Source organism: Anguilla rostrata, chromosome 7 (genome assembly GCF_018555375.3).
Source record: "Anguilla rostrata isolate EN2019 chromosome 7, ASM1855537v3, whole genome shotgun sequence".
Lineage (NCBI taxonomy): Eukaryota > Metazoa > Chordata > Actinopteri > Anguilliformes > Anguillidae > Anguilla > Anguilla rostrata.
Window position 1 is genome coordinate 8,819,716 of NC_057939.1, and position 23,451 is coordinate 8,843,166.

General features: G+C 47.8%; 1 protein-coding gene across 1 annotated transcript in view; it reads right to left on the reverse strand.

The window, feature by feature from the left end:
* The window catches only part of plxna4 (plexin A4), a 291,711-nt gene extending 268,464 nt beyond the window's left edge, over nt 1-23,247 (reverse strand). Inside the window, exons 1-2 of the mRNA XM_064342636.1 lie at nt 22,592-23,247; nt 1-1,108 (exon numbers count right to left, since the gene is read on the reverse strand). The exon at nt 1-1,108 is cut by the window's left edge and continues 220 nt beyond it. Of these exons, the coding sequence (XP_064198706.1) occupies nt 1-995 (995 nt within the window). The 5' untranslated portion in view covers nt 996-1,108; nt 22,592-23,247. The remainder of the gene's footprint in view (nt 1,109-22,591) is intronic.
* Between the last annotated feature and the right edge of the window lie 204 nt (nt 23,248-23,451).

Below are 23,451 nucleotides of genomic sequence, written 5' to 3' on the forward strand. Positions count from 1 at the left end.
CGGGCCAGGATGGCCCCGGCCTTGGACAGGTAGGCGGCCTGGAGGAGGCGGTACTCCACCCCGCCCTTGACGCAGCCCAGCGGCACCTCCACGTAGGAGTTGAAGGCCGTGTCGTCCTTGCACAGGCGCACCAGCTTGGAGGTGTAGACCTGCTCGCGGGCGGCCGACGAGCCCGTGGCGGGGCCGCCCATCTCCGGCTGCAGCGTCAGGAAGTACACGAAGCTGCCGCTCCCGAAGCCGTACACGTAGTAGATGTCGAAGTCCGGCACCACGGTGAAGGTGTCCGACGGGATCTTGATCATGGAGGCCACGAACTCGTCGTGGAACACGTAGGCGAACATGCCCTCCTCCTCGGAGTTGCGGGCCAGCTTGCGGCTGGAGATGGTGGGGAAGTACTCCGGCTTGCCGTCCACGGCGGTGGCCACGAAGAGCTTGTCGGTGGCCGAGGCGTCGCCGTACGACACGATGACCCCGATGACGGAGCCGCTCTCGTTGACGCCGGAGAGGTAGTGCTCCTTGCGGTGCGACGGCTCGCCCAGCTTGAACAGGTCGTCCAGCCGCAGGAGCTTGCAGATGCCCTGGAACAGGCTCCCGCAGGCCAGCAGCCGGTTCTCCCGGTAGTCCACCAGCAGCATCTTGTTGACGTTGTTGGTGAGGGCCAGCGGCTCGCTGCACGGCTGCACGATGCGCGGCGGGTAGCACTTGCGGTTGTCCTCGTCCGGCCCGGTCTGGTGGGCCACCTGGAGCTCCAGGGCCGAGGAGAGCTTGTAGATCCGGTTCACCGCCCCCAGGTACACGTTCCCGTTACGGGAGTCCACCGCCAGGTGGTTGAGGGTCCACTCGGGGTTCTCCACGTAGAACGTGCTGTACTCCGCGTCGACGGCGTTCGGCGCCGCGGCCTGCTGTTGTTGCCGGGACGCGGACAACGGAAGGGCCAGGACATGGAAAAGACAATGAAGGGCCAAACAGGTCCGTCTCCACGTGAAGGACACCATGTCTCTGGACGACTCAGGGGACTAACTCCTCCCCAGGATGGAAGAACAGCTCAATCCAGTACTTTCGGCCAATCAAAGATTAATCTCTTCTTTTACTGGAGGGCATTGTGTGCCTGTGGAACCACGGGGGAGAAGAGAAAAGGTCAAGTGTCAAACACGGCAGATGTCCGTAAAACACAGAGCAACACGTTCGTGTCAACGTACACACGCCTACAAGAACAGCAAGAGGAAATAATAGATGACACTGGGGTCCACATTATTTACACTTCGAACATCGCTAAGAATGATGTGCAAATAGAGGTGGGAAAGTCTACGGCTTTGAAAGAACATTGTCCGTATGAGTGACCTCATTCTCCACGAGGGGAATACAAGAAGAACAGGAAGGAATTTCCCATGAGGGTTATTATCTCGACAGCAAGGTGCATGCTGGGAAACCGCTGCTCTCACACTGCCTCCCTCCCGAACAGTAAACATGCTTTCAGGAATTTTGCGCCTCCCCTTCACCCTATGATGGAAGCGCTATCAGACCCAAGATGGAGCCTGAAAAAGACCACCAACCCCTCTCTCTCTCACACGTGCACGCTCTCTCTCTCTCTCTCTCTCTTTCTCTCACACTCTCTCATACTCCCTCTCGCTCTTAAAATAAGCTCAAGTGTGTTGTCAGTTAAAGAGCAAAACTGCAGACAAACGGAGCAAAAGAGAGCAAGCTGGAGAGGGCAAGAGAGGAGATTGAGAAGGAGAGGAGAGAAGGGGAGGAAATAGGTTTGGCCCTGAATCATTCATCAAGCTCCCCTGATGTCAAACACGCACGCATGCACACACACACATGCACACACACGCACGCACACACACACACCCAGAGGAAATGATCTGAGCACTTTTACCAAACACAAAAGCCCCATGAGAAATTGGTGCTCATTAACTTCTCCCCAGACCTGTGGGTGCTGGTGATTATAAATCTTAAGGTCCTTGTTTACCTGGCAAGCCCCACTTACACCGTTAGACGCTATAGTGTACAAATACACCAGGACGGCTTCAGACTATTCAAATGCAGACTGATGCAACTCGGAATATGTTTGGGTAAATCAGTCGTGGCTGTCTGTTTATTATCCAACGGCAACCATTCCCTGAGAGCACATCTCACTGGGAGATTTCGGATAGATTCGGTGGTCTGTGCTTCAGAATATTTCTGGGGAAAATCGTTTTTGAAAATCCCAAAAAGTGTGTGATTTTAAAAAAACAAGACAAGTTTGTGCCCATGAGAACAAACCGAGGCCTGTTGAGAAGGTCATGCAAAATCCATGAAGTCAAATAAAAACAACAACCCCCAAAATGCATCAACATTCTGATCACACACATCCATTGGATCTCACTGACAGTCCACTAGAGAAGGAGAAGGAGGCAAAAAGCACTTCACAAGAGCACAGGACGCATTGATTTGTAGTAATATGGCCGTGCTCCAAAGCACCCTAAATTGCAGTGCGCACAACATTTAATTGCACTTATTTGAAAATAGTGGACAGCTAAGGTTGTAGATGCCATTTGCAACTGACCCGCACGCGTGCGCGCGTGTGTGTGTGTGTGCGCTGTATGTGTACATGGGTGTGTGAGAGACAGAGAGCGTGAAAGGAATTATTTTGCATGAATGCTATCCATGAACATGTACAGATGTGTGCATGCACATGTACACACTTGAACACACACACACATACACAAAAACACAGACACACACACAGGCACACACACAGACACAATCTCTCTCACACCACACACACGATCTCTCTCTCTCTCACACACACACACACAAAAACAATCTCTCTCTCACACACACACACACATACGCACAATCTCTCTCATACACACACACACACACACACAAACAATCTCTCTCATACACACACACACAAACAATCTCTCTCATACACACACAATCTCTCTCACACACACACACACACACACACACACACACAAACAACTCTCTCATACACACACACACACACAATCTCTCTCATACACACACACACACAATCTCTCTACATACACACACACACACACAAACACACACACACACACCACATACAATCCACACACACAACACACAACTTCTCTCTCATCCACACACACAACAAATCTCTCTACACACACACACAACCCACACACACACAATTCCACAAACAAACTCTTCAACCACACACACACCAACCCCCTACACACACACACACACACACACAGCAGAACCCGCTGGCTTTGGCACGCTCGCGCTGCAGGACTGCAGGACCCGGCCCTGAATCAGTCAGTGACAGTTAATTATCTCTCCCATTGGGGAGCCTCGTTTATCTCCTATTTGTCTTCGCCTGCTGATCGTTGTACGTTATTAATTAAATCCAGGACGGCGCTGGGCACGTGCCATTCCATACGGCACGCAGCCCCGGCGCACTCAAACATACCGTTTACCTGCGTCCTGCTCCTGCTTTCCACCGGAGACAGCGGGAGGACGTCAGACGCCGCTCTCAGCGCAGTAAACTCTCCACAGCGCTGCAGGTCCTGCTGTAATTACACCGTTTCTGCTCTTTTTCTTTTTTTCCCAAGGACTCCAATGCACACGGGCGTAATTGTGATGCAGCGCTCAAATCAGGTGATTAAACATGCGCGGGGATCCAGGAGGGAAGCGTTCCGATTGGCCGCCCCTCTAATGGGAGACACGACGAGCTCCGTTCCCCCCCTGCGCCAGTTGGCCGACAACAGGTGGCTGTAACCTCGGAGAAGAGCGCATTTGTCCCACAGCCATCACCTGCCTGGATGACTACAGGCGTACTGAGGAGAGGGGGGGTCCTGCTGTCTTGTAGGTGGCCAAAAATATGCCAGATCTGCTTCCAGAAATCATAAACCCGTGGACGGCATACTGGGTGAACACATCAAAGACTGCTAATATATTCATGTCCACTGCCACATGCTAACTCACTCACATTTCGTTTTTTGGATGTAAAAAACAGTAGGAGATTAGACTAATAGGAGTCTCTTCACACGCATATTTACACTTTCCTTTTGTATCTTTTTATGTCTTTCCACACACCAGCACTGCTTGATGTCAATAAAACAGTCCTTCAGGAAAAAAAAATAAATAAGGAAAAAATAAATAAATTACACTAACATCTCTGAACATCTCTTTAAATAATCAAATTAAGATGCATTGTCTGAGTGCGATCGAGAGATAAATTGTCACTTGTTGGGAGCAACAAGATTAATTCATTGAAAGAATTCATCTTGCTTACCGACCAAATAGAGCAGAAAGGAGGAGATATTTATGACAGCATCTGGATGTTTTTGGGCGTGCGAGAGGATCCCTCTAAGAGGGGCGACGGAGACACAGCCCGTCAGAGCCACCTGTCACGGGACAGGAGAAAAGCTGGAGAAAAAACGGTCTCGGCAGAACCCTCAGACTTCTGAAAAGGACTTCTCTGGCCTACACCTAGACGGCAAAGGTTATTCGCTAGAAGGTTTCACATTCAGACCGGAGCAAAATACAGGAGATGCACGTACATCAAGATTAGGTATTAAACATTGTGTGAATATTGTAACTGTACAGACCTTGAGGGTACCGATGAAAATGACGCATCTAAAATCAATGTGCAATTCGTCTTCTGGACTGCAAATTCAATATGGACGTGGTAGTGGTAGACCGTATGTTATGGCATGACTTTCAGACGTGGCTTTCAACGCACAAATTCACACAGCTTTATACAGGTCTGTGGGATTCAGCACTTCTGAGGATGACAGATATATTATAGTATTCCACACTGCTCATGGTGATGGAAATAATATTGTATGATATTGTAAATATAGGGTTTTTCAGCCCTCTTGTAGATTGTAAAGGATGTTACAAAAGGAAGAAAAGGGGAACATACTGATATCTTTTAGAATTTTCTTATTTGATATTTATTCCACATCATATAAATGTTTCATTTCATCCTCCCCAAAAAGCAGGATTCAAAAAAATCCTTAAATACTTAAATAGACAAACATTACATGACTTGGATTGAATTGGATACTTAAAATCTATACAAACGCTGCAGGTCCTTAAACTTAATTAATTTTTGTTTAAAAAAAAAAAACTCTCCTCTGCAATGCAAACACAAGTCTGTCTCCATAATAAAACATCGACAGACTGTCGTGGAGGGCGATAGACGGGTGACAGTGCATAATGGATTCCAGGGGAAAGAAAGCTGCAGACAGACACCGAGGAGAGAGAGGTAGGCGAAGAGAGAAAAATAAGAGATACAGAAAGGGAGGGATGGAGGGAGGGAGAGAGGAAGCAGGAGAGAAGGAAAGAAAGGGGGGGGGGTGGACTGTTTCGCTGTCATGGTCCCCGCGTTTGGTCGCACCGCGCTGAGGCGGCAGATAAAAATGGCGCAGCGGCAGAGAGGCAGACGGGGCCAAGACGCTGAGATCTGGAAGCGGTCGCCCAGATAACTGTCGCTGCTAATTCCACACCGAGCCGCCCGCGTCTTCGTCCAAGAGTTGTTTTTTTTTTTGTTTTTTTTGACGATTTCCCCGTTTTTGGAACTCGCAGGCGGCTACACGGCCCCGCCTTCGCTCGGGAGAGCGGTTCCGCTTCGCCGCCGCTGAGGTGCGGCGTCCACAGGGCCAGCGTTTTTTTTTTACGGCGGGCGATTCCAAATCGGGCCCGAACGTCGGAGCGGAGACGGAAAAAGATGGCGGCCGGCAGTAGGAGACGGGCCCGGATGGCGGCTGACCGTACGCGCGCGCCGAGCGTTTCTTTTTTTCACGCCGCTAAATCAGAACGAGCCGCGACAGCTCCGAGACGCCGCCGCGGCGTACTCTGCTCAGGAAAACGCGTCACAGCCGGACGCAGAGACGGGGCCTCATATCTCAGGCATAAGGAACTCGTCTCCCTCACTTTGACGGTGTCGTGCGGCAACGTCAGGTAAATTCTCCTTGCGTGACCGAAATGATTAAAATGGCGGAATTATTGTGATCGTGTGTAAAACGCAGAAGTAGCTCACGAGCTCAGGGGAACTGCGCAGTCCTCGCAGATAAAATAAAACCCCCACTGTGGAGCCCGGCGAGCGGCACTCAGACGGCCCGGCGCACTCAACCCAAGCACACAGGTCCACGGATGACAGCCTAATGTGCGGAGCCAAACGCGCGCGTCCGCAGACTGCACACAGCCGCCACACTCAATCAGACGCTCGCGTCCAGAGACGGGGGGGGGGGAAGCCCCCTAGCCAGTCAAAGCGCTGATCCACACTGCCATCCAAAGAGCATTATCCCTGGGATATTGCTATTCAGCTTTCATTACCGCAGGTCTTAAATGGACTGATCCACACTGCTGCCGCACTGCACCCAGACAGATGGGAGACAGAGCCCTGGAGGAGATGTGGGGAACTGGGGGAGGAGGTGAACCCACCCCCCCCCCCCCCCTTTCCAGTATTCTCCACGCTCCCACCAAGATTCCCCGCATTTGCTTTCGCGGGGATTTCATTTGTCACGATACGGCCCAAAAAAACCCACCCCCCCCCCGGGGGAGTCGTGGGTGGGCTGCGGGTTTGAGTCCAAGCTGGGCGCTGCCATTTCGTTGGCGAGCGCGCTGCACAGCTGCCGATTGTCTCAACCAGGCGCTCAAGGAAACGATATAAAAGCTCGCACGCAGCAGCGACTCCCAAAAGGTCGCTTTTCGCTGCGCGTGAAAGCGAGAAACACACCACGTTTCCACTCCACAAGGAAGCTGTGTTCTCACATGCAATAAGAACTACGCGCTTGTCAGCCGTGTATGTAAATAGTGTATCATTTCCGCTGACTGTCAATGTCTGACCGGTCACTAATGTTTGTGTGTATCCCTGTTCTCCTGTAACCTAGTATTCATTTCCAAATGGATGGAGTGGTGGATGTGAGTCACTCAACATTTAAAGGTCCCGCACCTTTAACATCAGGGCAGTGCTCTCAAGCTGTCATAGCCCCCCTGGCACCAGGATGTACTGGAATTACTATATAGATGTGTAATTAGGGTGGGGGGGGGGGGGATAATGGCATCATATCCCACAATCATTTCTGTGCTCTTCCAAGAGAAGGTCCATTACTAGATTCCTGCTGGTTGAAGAACGAGGATGCTCTATTTCTGTTCAGGCCCCACCTACCCTACTCTGGGAGCAATCAAGCAGGCAACTGACCTGAGATCAGCTGAGGGTGTCTCGGAGGCGGGGCCCGAGTGCTGGACATGAATTCATCAGCATTTTTTCCGACCGAAAAAATATTCAGGCGCCGCTTGTAAACACTGCGGTACACATCCATCATCCTCGGTGTCCGTGAAAATGTTTTTATTCATATTTGGCACTTTTGAGGACGTGGTATGAGATTTGAAAAGGAAAGGTCGCTATATCATAAAACACGAGAGGGAGGTGGAAAATACATTTGCATATTTTATCATTTTGTTCATGAATCAGGATATAAATTCTACAAACTGTACTTAAAAAATGTATGCAATTTTGCAATCATGTACATCCCAGAAGGAACTCTCTTCAATATTCAAAAATTGCAGATACAGCAAGTATTTCCAATTACACTGCACACCATGTTCAATTTGATATCTTACTGGCATACAACATTCACTTACTTCCTCGGTGAATAATTCTGTTTGGTAGGGATCATACAGTTTATGCCAATGCCTTTGGTCTTTCAGTGCAGGAGCCCTGGTATTGCTACTTACAGTTAAAGTTTATGGATGTAATGGACATAACGTTAGCGGCTAACAGTTAGCCATATATAGCAAGTTAATGTTAGCCATAGCTAAGGACACAAGCCTTGGGTCTCTGCCTCCAAGGCTTTAGCCACTCGCTCTCTGTCTCACAATATTATTTTGGGTGTGTTTAAAACACAGATATAGCGTCTATCTTGACAACAGCCGTGTGCTCAAAGCTACTCGGTCAAGGGCATGATCGTGATCAGAGTTTCCATTTTGGTCTCTAAACTCTTGGCCTGAAACGCAGCCCTCCACCGCTCGCTGGAGACTGACGTATATCGACTGTGTTACCAGCGCAGATAATGATGTTTTAACGGCATTAAGAAGACGCTAGACCCCATCTGCAGCTTCCTCTTATTAGATTAGACTCTGCTCGCCATCCGGCTGTCCTGTTCAGGTCTTAAGAGTTATTACTTTGGCCCTGATGAATAAATATTCAATTAAGCAATATTTCTTTTTTTTTTTTTTTTTTTTTTTGGAAAACAATAATCAGACCCGATTAACTGCTGAAATTGTAGATGGAAATCAAACCTCAATCTCAGTGTACATGTCAACAACATACTATCCATCCACCGAGCCAATATGATCAGCAGGCTTTCCACAGGGATGAACACACTCCAGTCAATCCAGATTATACTTGCATGTAATTAACAAACCAATGTCCCATTGGATCTTTGACATTCCTCAGTCTCAGACACACCCAAGCTGATATAAAAAGCTAATAAATGAACTTCTGTTACAATTCAGTACACATACAGTGTCACACTACACAAATAATTTGGAATGCACAATAGCATTGGGGTTGTATTAGTATTGGTCCAATAGTCAACTGAAACTTCTTTATATTTATTATTTATTTTTTATGTAAAAATTGTAACCGGTCAAATGGACAAAACTACATGAAGATGAAGTAGCTCTCTGGGCTTTTGCTAATTGACAGAGTAAACCAGTTGAAATATCGTACATTTTTTAAATGTCAGAACTGCTGAAACAGGAAGTGTTCCATTCATGTTCCATACAAAGACCATACGCGTCCATCATATCCATACAAAACAATGTTTCTCTTCCTTTCTCTCATCATATAGAGCCACTGAATCGCACTTTAAACTTTTTCTGACCCATTTTCACATGATTCTGAAACTGAACTGTTTCTGTTCCTCTTTCCACAGACAACAAACGACTGAAATAACTGCTTCATATTTTATTAATGCACCTTATGTTGCGTGACACCCAGTCCATATGAGCTAATAAGACACACTCATCATTTCCACAGATACAAATCAATACCACGTATGTATCGCTTTCGTCAGCAGGCTTGCAGACGCACACAGATCATGTAAACAAGCCTGCCACAACAACAAAAAAAACGCACAAATCAAACAATTTACAAAACAAAACTAAACAAACAGTATGAGCAAAGAAATGGCGAGAAATTTCTGTTTTGATTGCAGAACATTTATTTGCTCAAGCACAAAAAAAGCAGATGTGCTTTCAGCATCCTCAACACATTTATAATTATTGGTTTCAAATAACTGTCCAATTTCAAACACAAGAATAATTTCCATATTTAATAAAAAAATCTGGCTGATGTTCTTATAAGAATACAATTAATTAAACTCGGCCGTCATGTGAAATCCCCAGCTATCAATTCTGGCAAAAGGGGTCAGCTGTACTACTGTAAAACAGTGCTTTAATATTTTACATTTACAGAGAAAATTTCCTAAGATTCTTCTCCCATGCTGCACGTCAGTAAAGGGTGATGGCAGCCATCTTGGACTGTAGTAACTAAACATGTTACCGTGGTAGCTAAAACACGCCACATTCCTCACCAGGTAAGTACAGTCAGGTCTGATTCCTGGTAGCAGGATTCATTACAGAAACCGCGTACGTGGACCCAGTGTCTGAATCTAAGACTAATGGAAGATGTGGAGGCAAAGCGTCAAAGGTGATCAAGTCACGGGGGAAATATGCACAGGGTTTGTGCGTAACGCTGACCGCAACATCTCAAGAGGCCATCGGAACGCCGCGACACCATTTCACACAACGAGGGGCTGAGATTGCAGCGTGAGGGTCACTGAATCGAGCTGCGCTATAGCTATCAACCGCTGGGGCAGTCACAGATGCGCAGTGGTGCCATCTGAAGCGACGACGCCGACGCCTCATGTTCAGATAAAACAGTGGTGACGCCGTAAAAGGTGAAATAACATTAAGATGTTGCCAAGGAAACTGCTGGTGTGCCATATGCACACCAGAGCGACCGACTCTTAATGAAATAAAGCAGACACACGTCATTTTCGGAACACTGCTTAAACACAGTGTCATGACAACGCTCGGAGAAGATATGGAACTGACAGACTTTTTTTGTTGACTATCAGTTCTGTATATGGTGAGTAGCGTGTCAAAAAACTGACCGTTAGGCTTGCCCAGAGTTGCTCCGCCCTGTCCCTTCAGAGGTAGCAGGGCCTACCACGCTGGCGGCCACACAGAACTAAGCTGACTTGACCTCCAAGATTAAACTGCTTAGACAAAAATGTCTGATAATCACAGGCTTTATGGCGATTATCATAAAGCATTAAACTCTGTTTCTAATTTATTTAGGTTTTTTTCCTCTCTGTGGAAAATGAACTTAGGGTCACACCGTTTGGTACTGAGGACAGGACACCGTTTCCACGGAGATAATCTTCAGGGCAGGACCCACTGATGCAATCATGCCCGCTTCTTCTTCACTAAATCACGGGATAAATCTGAAAGAGCCTTTAATCAAGTCAAGGATAACGTCTGACTCACTGATTGTGTGCAGCAAGGATGTGTGGAACTAGGCCTAGTGTGGATTTTGAAACTAAAAAAAATATAGTTCTGAATGGGATAACCGGGGCCTTGACTGATAAATGCAGTACGATATTTTGAAAAGACTTGCTTCTAGTAAAAAAAAATATTTTCTGACTCATTTTTTATTCATCAGCTGAAATTTCGCAAGCAAAAAAAAAAAAAAACCAAATAGTATTTTCGTCAGACAAAAACACTAGCTCATCCCTGAGCAAAAAGCCTGTGTTCGCAATAAATGATGAACTTCTTTTAAGAATTCTGCATTTAGTGTGCATTGCCCATTGTTCTGAAAGCCCCTAACAGCGTGTTAATGAAAAACAAGCAAAGGTACCGCTGCTCTAAAACGTGTTGTCGCAGGCCTTCCACCTGAAAGGAGCGCTTTTAAAAGCCCGTCAAATCTCTTTCCCTCTCCGCGTAAACTCATCCTCCGACAGCCACAGCAAAGCGACGCAAATTACGACAGGAGTCTCACCTCTGCGGAAAAAAAAAGAAAAAAAACAGCGGAAGATAGAAGAGCAGTTTCCCGAAAGGTCACTGCAAAATTGCAGGCGGCTAGGCCTGGGGGGGGGGGGGCAGACGGGCAGCCGCTCTTACATTACCAACCCAGATGAGAAGGGATGGAACAAATGACAACTGAAAATGTGGCTCGTCACCCCTGTAACCCTGGGAGACGGCGTGGACGTGTCCTGTCAATCTGCCCTGCTTCCATTAGACTGCACGCTGGGATGCTGCACATGCTGGTGGAACGTTTAGCCTTCGCACGTTGCATTACATCACATTTTTTTTGGCGGACGCTTTTATCCGAAGCGACGTACAACAAGTGAATACCGAAGGTCATTGGAACGACGACAAAACACAGGTCTGACAACACTCATTATGTAACAGTTATTCACAGCCATGAACACAGCAAGTCCAGTGAGCACAGTGAGCACAGGCTAGGTCAGAAAGTTCTGGAGAGTCAAACTATGATACATGACGACGAGCCACAACATGAAGATAAAGATACAAGGGCCATAAAAGTTCTGGATGGAGATAAAAGTGTAACATGTAAGTGTTCAGGAACAAATTAGGATTCAAATGATAAGAGCAATCCTTGATTGGGAGTCCCCTGCAGAGCAGAGATAGATAGTCCAGATACAGTCTGAAGAGACGCGTCTTCAGACCACAGCGGAAGATGGGCAATGGCTCAGTGGTATTACATTGTAATAATGCTGTTGTAACTGCGCGCTAATGTATACAGTTTTCCACTCAGCTCCAACCAAAATCCTGCAAAACGTGTCCTTATTAATGCGTGGGGCAAGAAATATGTATACACTGGGCAGTAAATTATGTACTAAGGCAAATGTGACATATTCAAGTATTTAGCAAAAAATGTAAATACATTACAGGCATTTAGCAGACGCTCTTATCCAGAGCGACGTACAACAAGTGCAATTAAATACTGTGTAGAGGAAGAGGCTAGGCCCAACTGATGTGGCAACATTGCACGTCAGGTGCATTAAATCAGGAGATCAGCCCACTGCTAGACCGGTGGAACAGGTCTGCACATCTGCACGATCCACAATGCATGGGAAGCATGTGGCAGGCAGCGACAGGTGATAATTAGCGGGCTCGCTGCAGAGGATATCCCCCCCTCCCCACTCCCCATTACCCAGAATGCATTTCTCAACCCTCTGACTCACACGCAGGGGCATACTGTATGAGAGCGAGCGCTTGACTACGAGGCCGCTAATCATCAAACACCATCCCACAACCGGCTCCCTCCCGACACACACACACGCACACACACTCACACACACACATTCACATTCACACACAAACGCACACACACACACACAGTGCCATGCCCTCTCATTCCGGCCTGTCAACACTCTGGTGCTTGTTAATTGGTCGTCCAGCTAAATTCATGGCTTCCGACTCCTCAATAGCCAGACCTCCCCCCCAGCCCCCCCCGCTCCTCCGTATTGCACTGTATAGGCGCATTTGTGCGTACCCGCCCGCCCCCCCCCACGCCGACACCCTCAATGCGGTGCATTCAGCCGGCGCCGGAGCGGGCGACACAGAAGACACCACCGCGGCGACCGCAGCCGTCACGCTGGAAATCGCCTGACGGAACGCTGCCGCCGATTCTCCACGCTCGATTTTTAGGGTAAGGGGGGGGGGGGGGGACAATGAGGTGCCTTTGACAGGGCCCCGGGCCCGTTAACTCAGACCGGTGATGGAATGCTTCTGACAACCATAAATCCGACCTTCTTTTCTCGGCGACGGTTCTTTATTTTTTTCCCGATGACGCGGTCGAGGACGTCACAGGCCCCAAACCCCCCCCTCCCCCCCCACCCCCCCTATTACTCCTCACCCCGGGAAAAATGGCGAAGGCAATTAATCCATACAGCTTCTGGGACTCGGCGATGTCGCTGTTCGCGTCACGTCGCCGCCTAATTACACTCATTTAACATCATTAAGAGCAGAACTGTCTAAAGTCACACTTTTTTTTCTGCCTCCTTCTTCTTCTTCCACTCTTTCAGGCCTGGAGTGGGGGAGCTCTCCGGGAACGGCGGGGTCACGGTCCGCTTTTGCATCCGGGTGAAAAAAAACGGCGGGACTCGTGGCCGCCGTGAACCCCAGGGGGGACTCTATTCTGGAACGGTCAGCGATGCTTTCACCTGTTTTTTTGTACCGCATTAGCGCGCTTTGATCAACAGAGATGAAACAAAGAGGAGAGGACCTTCATGTCTGTGCCCGCGTCTGTGCTGGAGTCTGTGAAGCAGCCCGTATCTATACCGCACAGAAGTCCACACACGAGTTCCTGTCAGTTCTGACTGCGTGTTCCCGGCCTACTCCTGTGTGTAAACTGCGTGCTTAGCCTTCAGCGTGTCATGTGGATCACACCTGCCGTTCTCAGCCTGACACTGTAAGGCATCACAGGAGAGCTGTTGCTTTTTGCAGCGTACATATGCAAGGTTTCCCTTGCCTTTTAAACTGCATTACAAATCGATTCGCTTCCTCTGAGCAGTTCTGAAACTCTAGACGCGGTTTTATTTTATTTTATTTATTTTATTTTTTTTCTCGGGTCTTATTTGGTTCGCGCGGGGGAAAGCAGACACCTGCTGCCTCGCCTGTGAAGGGAGGAGACAGAGACAGGAAACAAGCGAATCCTCCGTGTTTGTACCGATCTGTTCCCCCTACGGGACGAGAACACGCCTGTCTCTCTGTCACCGCGCAAGACACCGGCACAGGTAACACGCACAGACAGACACAGACAAGCACCGCCCTGCCGCCCCCACACACACAGACACAGACAGCACCGCCGCTCGCCCCCACACACACAGACACGCAGTCTGTACAATACTCACCCCTTCCCTACGCTACACAACACGCCCACCCACCCTCCCACAGACACGTATACACAACATACAACATTCATACAGAACCCCTCCCCCTGCGCGCACACACACCCACCGAACCCAAACTCAAACACACAAGCATCAATCCCCCCCCCCCCCCGCCCCATACAACAGACAAGCACAGCCCTGCCGCCCCCACACACACAGACACACACACAGACACAGACAAGCACCGCCCTGCCGCCCCCACACACACAGACACGCAGTCGTACAATACTCACCCCTTCCCTACGCTACACAAGCACGCCCACCCACCCTCCCACAGACACGTATACACAAACATACAACATTCATACAGAACCCCTCCCCCCGCGCACACACACACCAACCGAACCCAAACTCAAACACACAAGCATCAACCCCCCCCCATACACACAGACAAGCAAGTGAGCAAACCAGTGCATGTTCAGACAGACACAAACATTGTGAAATAAACCATTGTCTTTGAAGTAACAAAACCACCAGCTCACCACACGTGTCTCCGCTTCTGCATATCAACTAGTTCGCTCCCACAGAACTTTCTGCAGCCACTGGCAACTGGGTTTGTAAACAACGGCGTTTAAAGGAACACAGCGTGATTCGCTACAACCTAGCGCGCGCTCACAGCTTTTCAAAGGGCCGCGCGGAAGCTGAAACGACGTCGTAGCTCCGCCGTTTTACAAGAGCGCTGCGACGCCGTGTTTGTCTTTGTGGTTTTGAGCCCTGCTTCCTCACAGTCGCTGATTTTCAGGAGAGAGCTGGGATCGGTTAAGGAGAAGTATTCTTTTGTATTTTTCTTTTTCATGAGTCAGTGACACAAATATGGAAGTTCCCATGTGAGACCGAAACAGCTAGCCTTCGTATCTACAGCTGTTTGTGCTGTTTGGTCATATTTTCTGCTTGTGTACGCTATCGTTATCCTCCAAATGATGAATCCGCGCACCCCCCGCCCCCATTGGCAGCCTGGCTGTGGGTTTGACACAATGTCCACTGGGCCTTACATCACTGCTTTTCACCGAGAATCGCCCTGACAGAGCAGAACTGGAAATAACTTCTCATACAGCGTAACACTTTCAAATCTGACCCAGCGGCGAGACTCTGTTTCAGGAAGTTGTAACGAGAGTGTCTCTCCGCTCATTGGCTGAGCTCTCCCAGACCGTGGCTGGCTTCCTGCCCACCACACTGTATCTGATCAGAGCTGGAAAACCTCAACCTGAGACCGTCTGAGGGAAAAAAAGACCCCGGTAGGATCGCAAGAAGGAATTTTGTGCTCACTAAATTCTGAGACCTCACTCTGTTCTTCATACCGAAAAAAAATATCAGTATATCGTGTCACTGCATTCATAATTTAATGGCATTTGAAGCAACACTGAAACTGAACAGTTAACTCAGGCTGCAACCTCTAAAGCACTCACACGATGAGGTGAACTTACAGTTCAAGAGTACTACTGATGAGGACGTGAGTCATTTTTTACTGTAGTAAGAGCGTACGATACAACATGCCCTCGACAGGCCGGGTCTAGATGACATCCAGTTCATCGCACGCCTGCGTGTGTTCAAAGCAGACAGTCAGGTTTGTGGGGACAATGGCACATGGGCATTTTGTGTGTGTGTGTGTGTGTTTGTGTGTGGTACGAAGGAGGTTACGGAAATCCCTCAACTTCAGTCCCACAAACTCAGCATTGCCCTACTCCTAATCACATTTTTCAGCTGTTCCACTGAACAAGATGCCAAAACCAACTTAAATGTCACACACAGCGTATGGCGCGGTGACAGAATATTTGGCGCCCCCTAGCATGCTCCAAGGACGACGGGAGCGGTCCACGCTGATGCATGTTAACACGCCATGTTGCCATGGGAACCCATTTTGTTGTGTGGGCGACAGAGGGGCCCGAGCATGCGGCAATGACAGAAAGATTTAATATTGCGCACAAAATAGATGAACACATAAAACAAGATGGCAGGGTAAACCATCTGGTGATGCGTACCGGGGGAAGAGGAATGAGGAGGCAGTCTAGCTTCCCTTTCATCAGCGTCTGGGGAAGGCCACATGGAAACAGGAACTTCCAAAGGGAACCGAGGATCTTACTCTGAAAACTGATCCATACCGCAGCACACTGAAGCCAAATGATATCAACGACTGGAGTGTCATGCAGATCAGACAATTCCTCCCTCAAAATGTACATTTTTTTGAGAAAGCACTTTTGTGGACATGTTGATAACACACAAAACTTTATCACAAATTGAGTATTTTTGTTTGTTTGTTTGTTTGTTTGTTTTAAAAGGTAACTATTTTAACTTCAGTTTCAGGTACATGTTGAGTTAGCACCACCGTAAAAAAAAAAAAAAAATCCTGCTTTTCCAGGTAATGAGCGGCCTCAGCTGTGCCAGTCCCAGAGCACTAGTCCAAAAGCGCGGCGGAAACGAGGCTTGCGCCGCTGCAGACCCGCTCCGGGGACGAGCCGCGCCAACTGGGTGACCGGTTTCAACAAAGCGGAGCCAAAATGAAAAGAGGGAAGATCTATCGCCCGTGTCTATAAAACAAACTTTAAGGAACACCGCCAGCGGGGCCAAAAAAAAAAAAACTCAGCCGTGCTGGAAAACGGTCTCTCCGCGACTCGGGCATTGCCGCAGCGACGAGTTATGGGGCCCGCTCATTGGCCGGGGGGGAGCTTCTGAGCGGCGCGTCTGAATCACATCGCCGCGGGAACCGGCACGGCGGCGGGGGGGGAGGTGAGGAACGCCGCCCCCGGCAGCGCCGTCTTCCGGGAGCGAATAACGGACAACCCGCCTTCAAAGCGCCGCCGCCGCCATTGTCGTCACCCGGGCGACGGAGGCGCGGCCGATTCGCCTTCTTCCTCCAGGCCCAGTTCCGTTTGGGCTGCGGCTCGGCGTTTTTTTCCCTGTGAGGAAGCGGGGAGCGTGCGTGGGAGGGGCTAGCGTACCCAATCAAAGGGTCAGAATGCTGTATTAAGACTATATGCGATGACGCGCCCTGGAAGGCTTATGGTTACAATAGCTCCCGTATTAACTTGTATTGGTTTAACGCAGAGCATCATTTACTATGCCCAGCGGATGAGTTGACACACTGTTAAATGTTCATGATTCCACAAAATTGGAATTCCCCACAGCCATTAGGTAAACAGCCTAGTCCAGGTTTAAATGACAGCTTTCAGCCTACAGGATTCAAACCTGCAACCCATGGGTCCATGGTAATGCACTCCTGTCCTACACAAAACAACACCGAAAACAAAGGATCTCCAAATCTGATCCCAAATGTTCACTGTTCATATTGTTGTTACGTTTATTTTAATTTATTTTTTAAATGAGTCCTTTATTTAACCTGTAAGGTCATTGTGTATTCTCTTTCACTCAGTGAAGCTCAGTGAATACAAATATATTCTGAAGGTCTCAAACATAACCATTCTTCATTCATCAGTCAATCAATTACTTTGATAAACAGCAGCAAAGGAACTGTTAAAAAGTTTTCATTCCAAAGCAATACCTACAAAAATATGGGTGAGGTCTGCACCATCTGTAAAGCTAAATATTCAAACCAGGTGGGTGTTCGTTCTCTGAATGTCAGAAACTGTATTCTGTGCTTCGGCAAAACAAATTCCAATGTGTGCGACACACTGCACGCAAGAGCACGGCGTGTCACACAAAAGCAAGACAACCACAGGCTACATTCTCCCATTCACAGACACAATCATTTGTATTGTCTGCTACCCCATCATCAGCTTCCAAACTAAATTGCAATATTGTTATTCTGTCACTATATCATTATAGTAGCGCAATATTGCAGACACGTCGTTTCAGAAACACTTGCCACGTCTCTTACCTATTGCTTTCTGGATGTTTCCACAACGTTCAGCTCTAACATGGCTGTGACACCTCTCCGTACCTCTATGACAGATCTCACATGTTCCTCACAACCTCCAGCATCATGCAATATGCAGTGAGACAGACACATACACACTCGAGCGCGCACGTACACACACACACACACACAGAAACACAGAAACACACATCCTCATGCAGTATGCAGCGAGACAAGACACATACACACTTGAGTGTGCACATACACACAAACACACACACACAAACACAAACTCACATCCTCATGCAGTACGCAGTGAAACCCATAAACACAGACAGTCTGTGAGAGACCACATCTAAAGGAACAGTGGGCGAGTAGCTCATTAAACAGCACTATTGTACATTGATTTCTTCAGACTGAATTCAGGAAGCTATTCAGTTATATTGCAATATAGAAAGCTGTTGTTTTGCTCTAAGCTGTAGACCCAACAGGCCCTCGTGTATAAATTACCAGACATTCCTGTTGTACGGTATACAGACAGGGATATATTAAACAGTTGGTTTCTTAGCATTACACAGCAAAGAAGTGCCTTCAGGAGGCGAGGGGTACACTGCATTTCCCCTCAGCCGTTAACATCCACACGGAGCCCCCATTCCCCAAAAAACAAAAAACTTTCCCTCCCTTCTACCAATCCCTCTCCACTTCAGTCAACACGTGATGTATCTGTGCCAACAGAGAGTTCTAGAGTAACCAAGGACATAGTGATGATACAGAGAGTCCCCACTCTTAACATTACCACCACCCTCACACTCAGACAGACACACGGCAACTGTGTCTGGTAGCCTACACAACACAGTGGGGCCAAAACACACACACTGGCACGCAGACACACACACAGACAGACAAACTGACACATACACACACACACACACACACACACACACACACACGCACGCATGTCTGCACACAAGCACACACACACGGGCACACAGACACACGCACACATGACTGCATACCTGGACTCACACACAACACACACACAGACTAACACACACACACACACACACACACAGAGGATGATAAATGCATTCATATGCTCACAGACAGCCCTCAGCCTGACCACTTCTGCCACGCTGCAGTTTCCTCAGCTCAGACTGTATCATCTGTATCTCACCTGCTCTCTGTTATATTTGAAATGATTGTCAAAAACTTGTTTTATATTGCTTTAAATATCCTGAGAACATCTACAGACACAGGGAAAGAGGCTGATGAATTGTACTGAACATTCATAAACCAACTTTCATTAATTGACTAGTTTGGCAGCTGGTATGTTTTCATGTTAATATCTCCACAGGGTAAATTTCAGACAATACATACATAAAATTTGATATATTTCACATTTTTGCTAAAATATATGTATCATTTAATTACAGACAATTTCACGGACTAGCCCTATTTTTTCTACGAAACTATTTTAAAACAAAGGCCACAGTGTAAAGCAGTTATTAGAAAGCCATAACATTAACAAGGCCATTATCAAAGTCACAACATAACGGTATACTCTACATATGTGGAATTCCTCCATGCTGAACCGTTTTGCATTTGAGCGTCAGTGCGGAGGCCAGCAAGTGCCGGCCTCTCATTCCAATACCGACCCAAGGCTGCCGTGAGACCGGCACGTGGACTGTAAGGGAGATAACTAGCCGTTATCGGGGAGAGAGCAGGGTCTGACCATTTCTCCTTGAAGCAGGAAAGGACTACGAGTGCTCGCATCACGCCCCTGTTCCACATACCCTCCCACCCATGTCCAGCTCGCTTCAGCAGACCACAAACAGTCCCCGTTAGCCGGTGGACACAGCCACCACCCTCTCCCAGCTGTTCTACATACCCCTCCACCCACGGCTAGAACAGGGAGCGTGGTGGGCCTCGGACATATAAACAGAATTACCAGCGTGGCTCCGATTATTTAAAAAAAACTGCAGCAGAATGGAGTAATCGTTTAAGGAGGCAGACCCCTAACTGGAAAGGCACGGGATGAAACGAAGTGCGGGAAGCCGCACTCGTAGCTTTGAGCACGGCGTTAACCTGAGCGTTACCTCTCTATCCTTAACCGCGTCACTGCATGTTCATCTCGGCAAACGTGCAATGAGTCAACGTCGTTCAGTATTCCCTTGGCAAGAGATAAAGCGAGCGAGAGACACGCAGCAATAACTGGAATAAGCGTGGAGACGTAATTTCTATTCAAATTCAAATGCGGTGCCTAACTACAGACTGAAGCTTACCCGCATCTAGAATGTCAGCAAGCTGTGTCCTGTGGGTGTGTCCTCATCCAGGAACCCTCATTGGACAGGACAGATTTTATGCAAATCAAATTTGTAATTTACACTGATATAGTCAGTCTAAATCTATAGGCCCGAGAGCTCACTGTACTGTAGGCTACACTGCAGACACGGCACTCTGTTCCCCTCAATATCCCTGCATCTGCGCTCTCTGCACATTGGAGTTCCACTCTCTTTAAGAAAAAAAAAAGAAAAAAAAAGGGGGGGGGGGGGCTTTAAAGTCACCTTCCAGTTGCCCACGTTGTCCATGACCAATGCAGAACACTACAGACATCGACCATATGAAGCTATTCAAAAGTGCCATTATTATGTTTTAAACAAAACCCACAACGTGTTATCATACTGCATAATTCACACGTATAAATCATACGTGTGATGTACTAATGTTATGATGTGATGATCGCACCGCACCGCAGGCTGTGCTGCAGGTGCACATACGCACGCCGACTCGAGCTCTACTTCTGCCCATTGTATCCGTACCATCGACAAAAACGCTCGCTGGTTTTGAACACATTTCCTAGTGCCGTTTCACCCCCAACCAGAGTAATTAGACAACTGGCACAATTCTGAAACGCGTCGCGTGACATGTTTCGGGACGTTTTATTTTCACACGTATATTATCCTAATGTACGTCAGTAAGTCAGATGCGCGGACCTACTGCGTGCCGTTTCACCAGGCAGGTGCGGTCCCACGGCCGTATTGCAGGTGTGCGGAGCCAGCGTCAAGCGAGAGCAGCTTTCGCTGAATAAAGCTCCGCAGAAACAGAAAATTGGCGAATTTGAGGCTGCGACACTTGTCCGTCGGCGTGGCTGGCTGATGCAGTCACCTGCGCGCTGACGGACTAGTGCATAAATCTAAAACCCGAAAGGAATGGTCATATATTTCTCATATTTCCAATACCCGAAGAACCGTAGTCGGGTAGCCTTGAACTGAGCAGGGATCTCTTCGGTGGACGTGTGAGGCACGGCGTACATGCAAGCAGTAAGCGGTAGTGGAATTATTTCCTTCCGTTTGAGTGTTTTCATCTGTAATCCACGGAACCTCTATTTCCCTGCGGAATTCTTAAAATAATTTAAAAACAACAACGCAAGTTAGTGCCAAATCAAATTACTCATAACTTAGGTGATCGTTTGGACAGATATTTAGGCTATCATATCCCTCGGTTCTAAAATGCTGAAAACCCGATTAATACCGTAGGGCTGATAACGTTATCATATATCATACCTAATTACTCATAAACGTGTTGTGCATTGTGTAAAATATGGCTAAGCAGGTATTATGCATATTCAAGTGACTTTTTTTTACTAACAGATAGAGGCTTGCCGCAATTCGTTGATTTACGCACAGAGACGGTGATAAAATTCATTTTAATGGCATACTACATTGATCATATCCATTTGTTGGTGCGACCACTGCCATTCGTTCATATACCTTTTAAATCAACGCATGTTCAAAATATATGACGGATATTTTGTGACATGTTCCACATATAATTGGTTCCGCAGTTTGACGAACGCGCAACTAAGGATGCAAGGCACATCGTGTGCGATTTTCAAGAATGTAAACCGTAACGTACGGTGTGAAAGCCGTAAAGCGAAGCCTTATTTCATAAGCCTCCGTTTTCTGACCAGAGACTGTTCCGAAACCTTTGCAAAGAACAGCTTCAAGTGCACGAATTACACAAGTTATCGGCGTAGTCGCCTAGTATGAAAGCTGGGGCATTTCGGGTAATTATTAATTTTGAATGAAGCAACGCGCGCTTTCCACGAATTATCACTCGTATAAAACGCTCTAAAGACTGATACCGTTAGGCTACACCGACTGCCTTTCAAAACGCATAAAGTAGATAATAATTCCACTATGACTGCATTTATGCTTCCTGGTAGGCTAATTATTTTTACATTCATCATTTGAGAGTGAGCTCAATATTTAGCGGTGGCTAACACGGCATTTACATTGCATGCTGTGCAATATCGCACATACTGCAGAGAACTGTTCTGTTCCGAGGTGGGAAAATTACTCTCACGTTGCAAGATCCTGGCTCTCTCGAGATTGCATCGCCCCAATAGAGTCAAACAGTAGCAAACACAGACGCGAGTGCAAGGGGAGAAACGGTCAAAACGAATCAAGTTTTAATACACTATGAATAATTATAGGGTACTTACAACGCCTTGGAGTAAAACGCCTCAGGTCTAAATAGCAGTGCTTCGTACAGCAATGACAGCAGCTGAGATCAGTAGTTCTAGCGATGGCGAGAAAATGGGATGTTTTTTTATAAAGAAAATCCCAAACGTAGAGAGCGAAGATGGTGCAGTGCTTTAAACGATAGGGCGGAATTACAGAACAGGTAACACGGCTTACCTGGACTAGCGTGTCAGGCGCAATCCTCAAAAGCATAACATTTTAAACCTAAAACTGTAAATTCCGTCCACCGCCGGCATATAAAATATCCCGTTCTGACAGCCGCTTACCTGTAATCGTCTCTTTTTGCACTTCACAGCCGCAGCCGCATCGACACTGCAGATGATGAGCTTGTTCACAGGAATTCCAATTCCTTGATACTCCAAATTTACTATCGCCAGACGCATGAAAAAGAATGCGCTTTAAACCAATCCCGTGGGTTTTTCAGCTCTTCCTCTCCGTCACGTTTGTATTTTAATCCCGTCTGCAACGCCGAAGTTTACAAATATGCAGGCGAATCCAGCGCATGAAAAAAAACATTAGCAGATCTCCATCCAAGCTCAAGATCAGCGAGTCCCTATTCAACCACTACGCCGTTCTGAGGACTCTCAGACCCGGCGGCCTCACTACACCTCCCATCCCATTCGTCTCTCTCTCTCTCTCTCTCTCTCTCTCTCTCTCTCTCTCTATCTCTCTCCCTCTCCCTCTCTCTCGCATTGAAGATGTAATCGCTGCACGAGGATTCCGCAGTGCTGTCGGTCAGTGCGGGTCTCCGCGCGGGCTGAGACGCTCTGCGTCTTCGAGTGCGTAGAGAGCGCTTTAAGTTTTCAGGTTCGCGGCGAACGCCAAGTAGCTTGGTTGCGATCCGTATCTGCGGCTTTTTGCCAGATCGCAATGACCGACTGCCTTGTTTTACCAACCACTCTGACTCGCCCGCAGTGACATATCGAATCTAGGCGCTGATTGGGCTAATTGTGAAATTTCACTGCTAGCAGACGTAGCGCACACTTCGAAAGATTCCAGCCACATATGCTGAAGCTTGCAAACGGCAAATGTATTTCTATGTTTATGTAATGCATTCATTCCGGCGTTAAAGGGATTCGGGAATGCCTTGGGGGTTGAGGGGATACAACAAACGGGGGGAAATTAT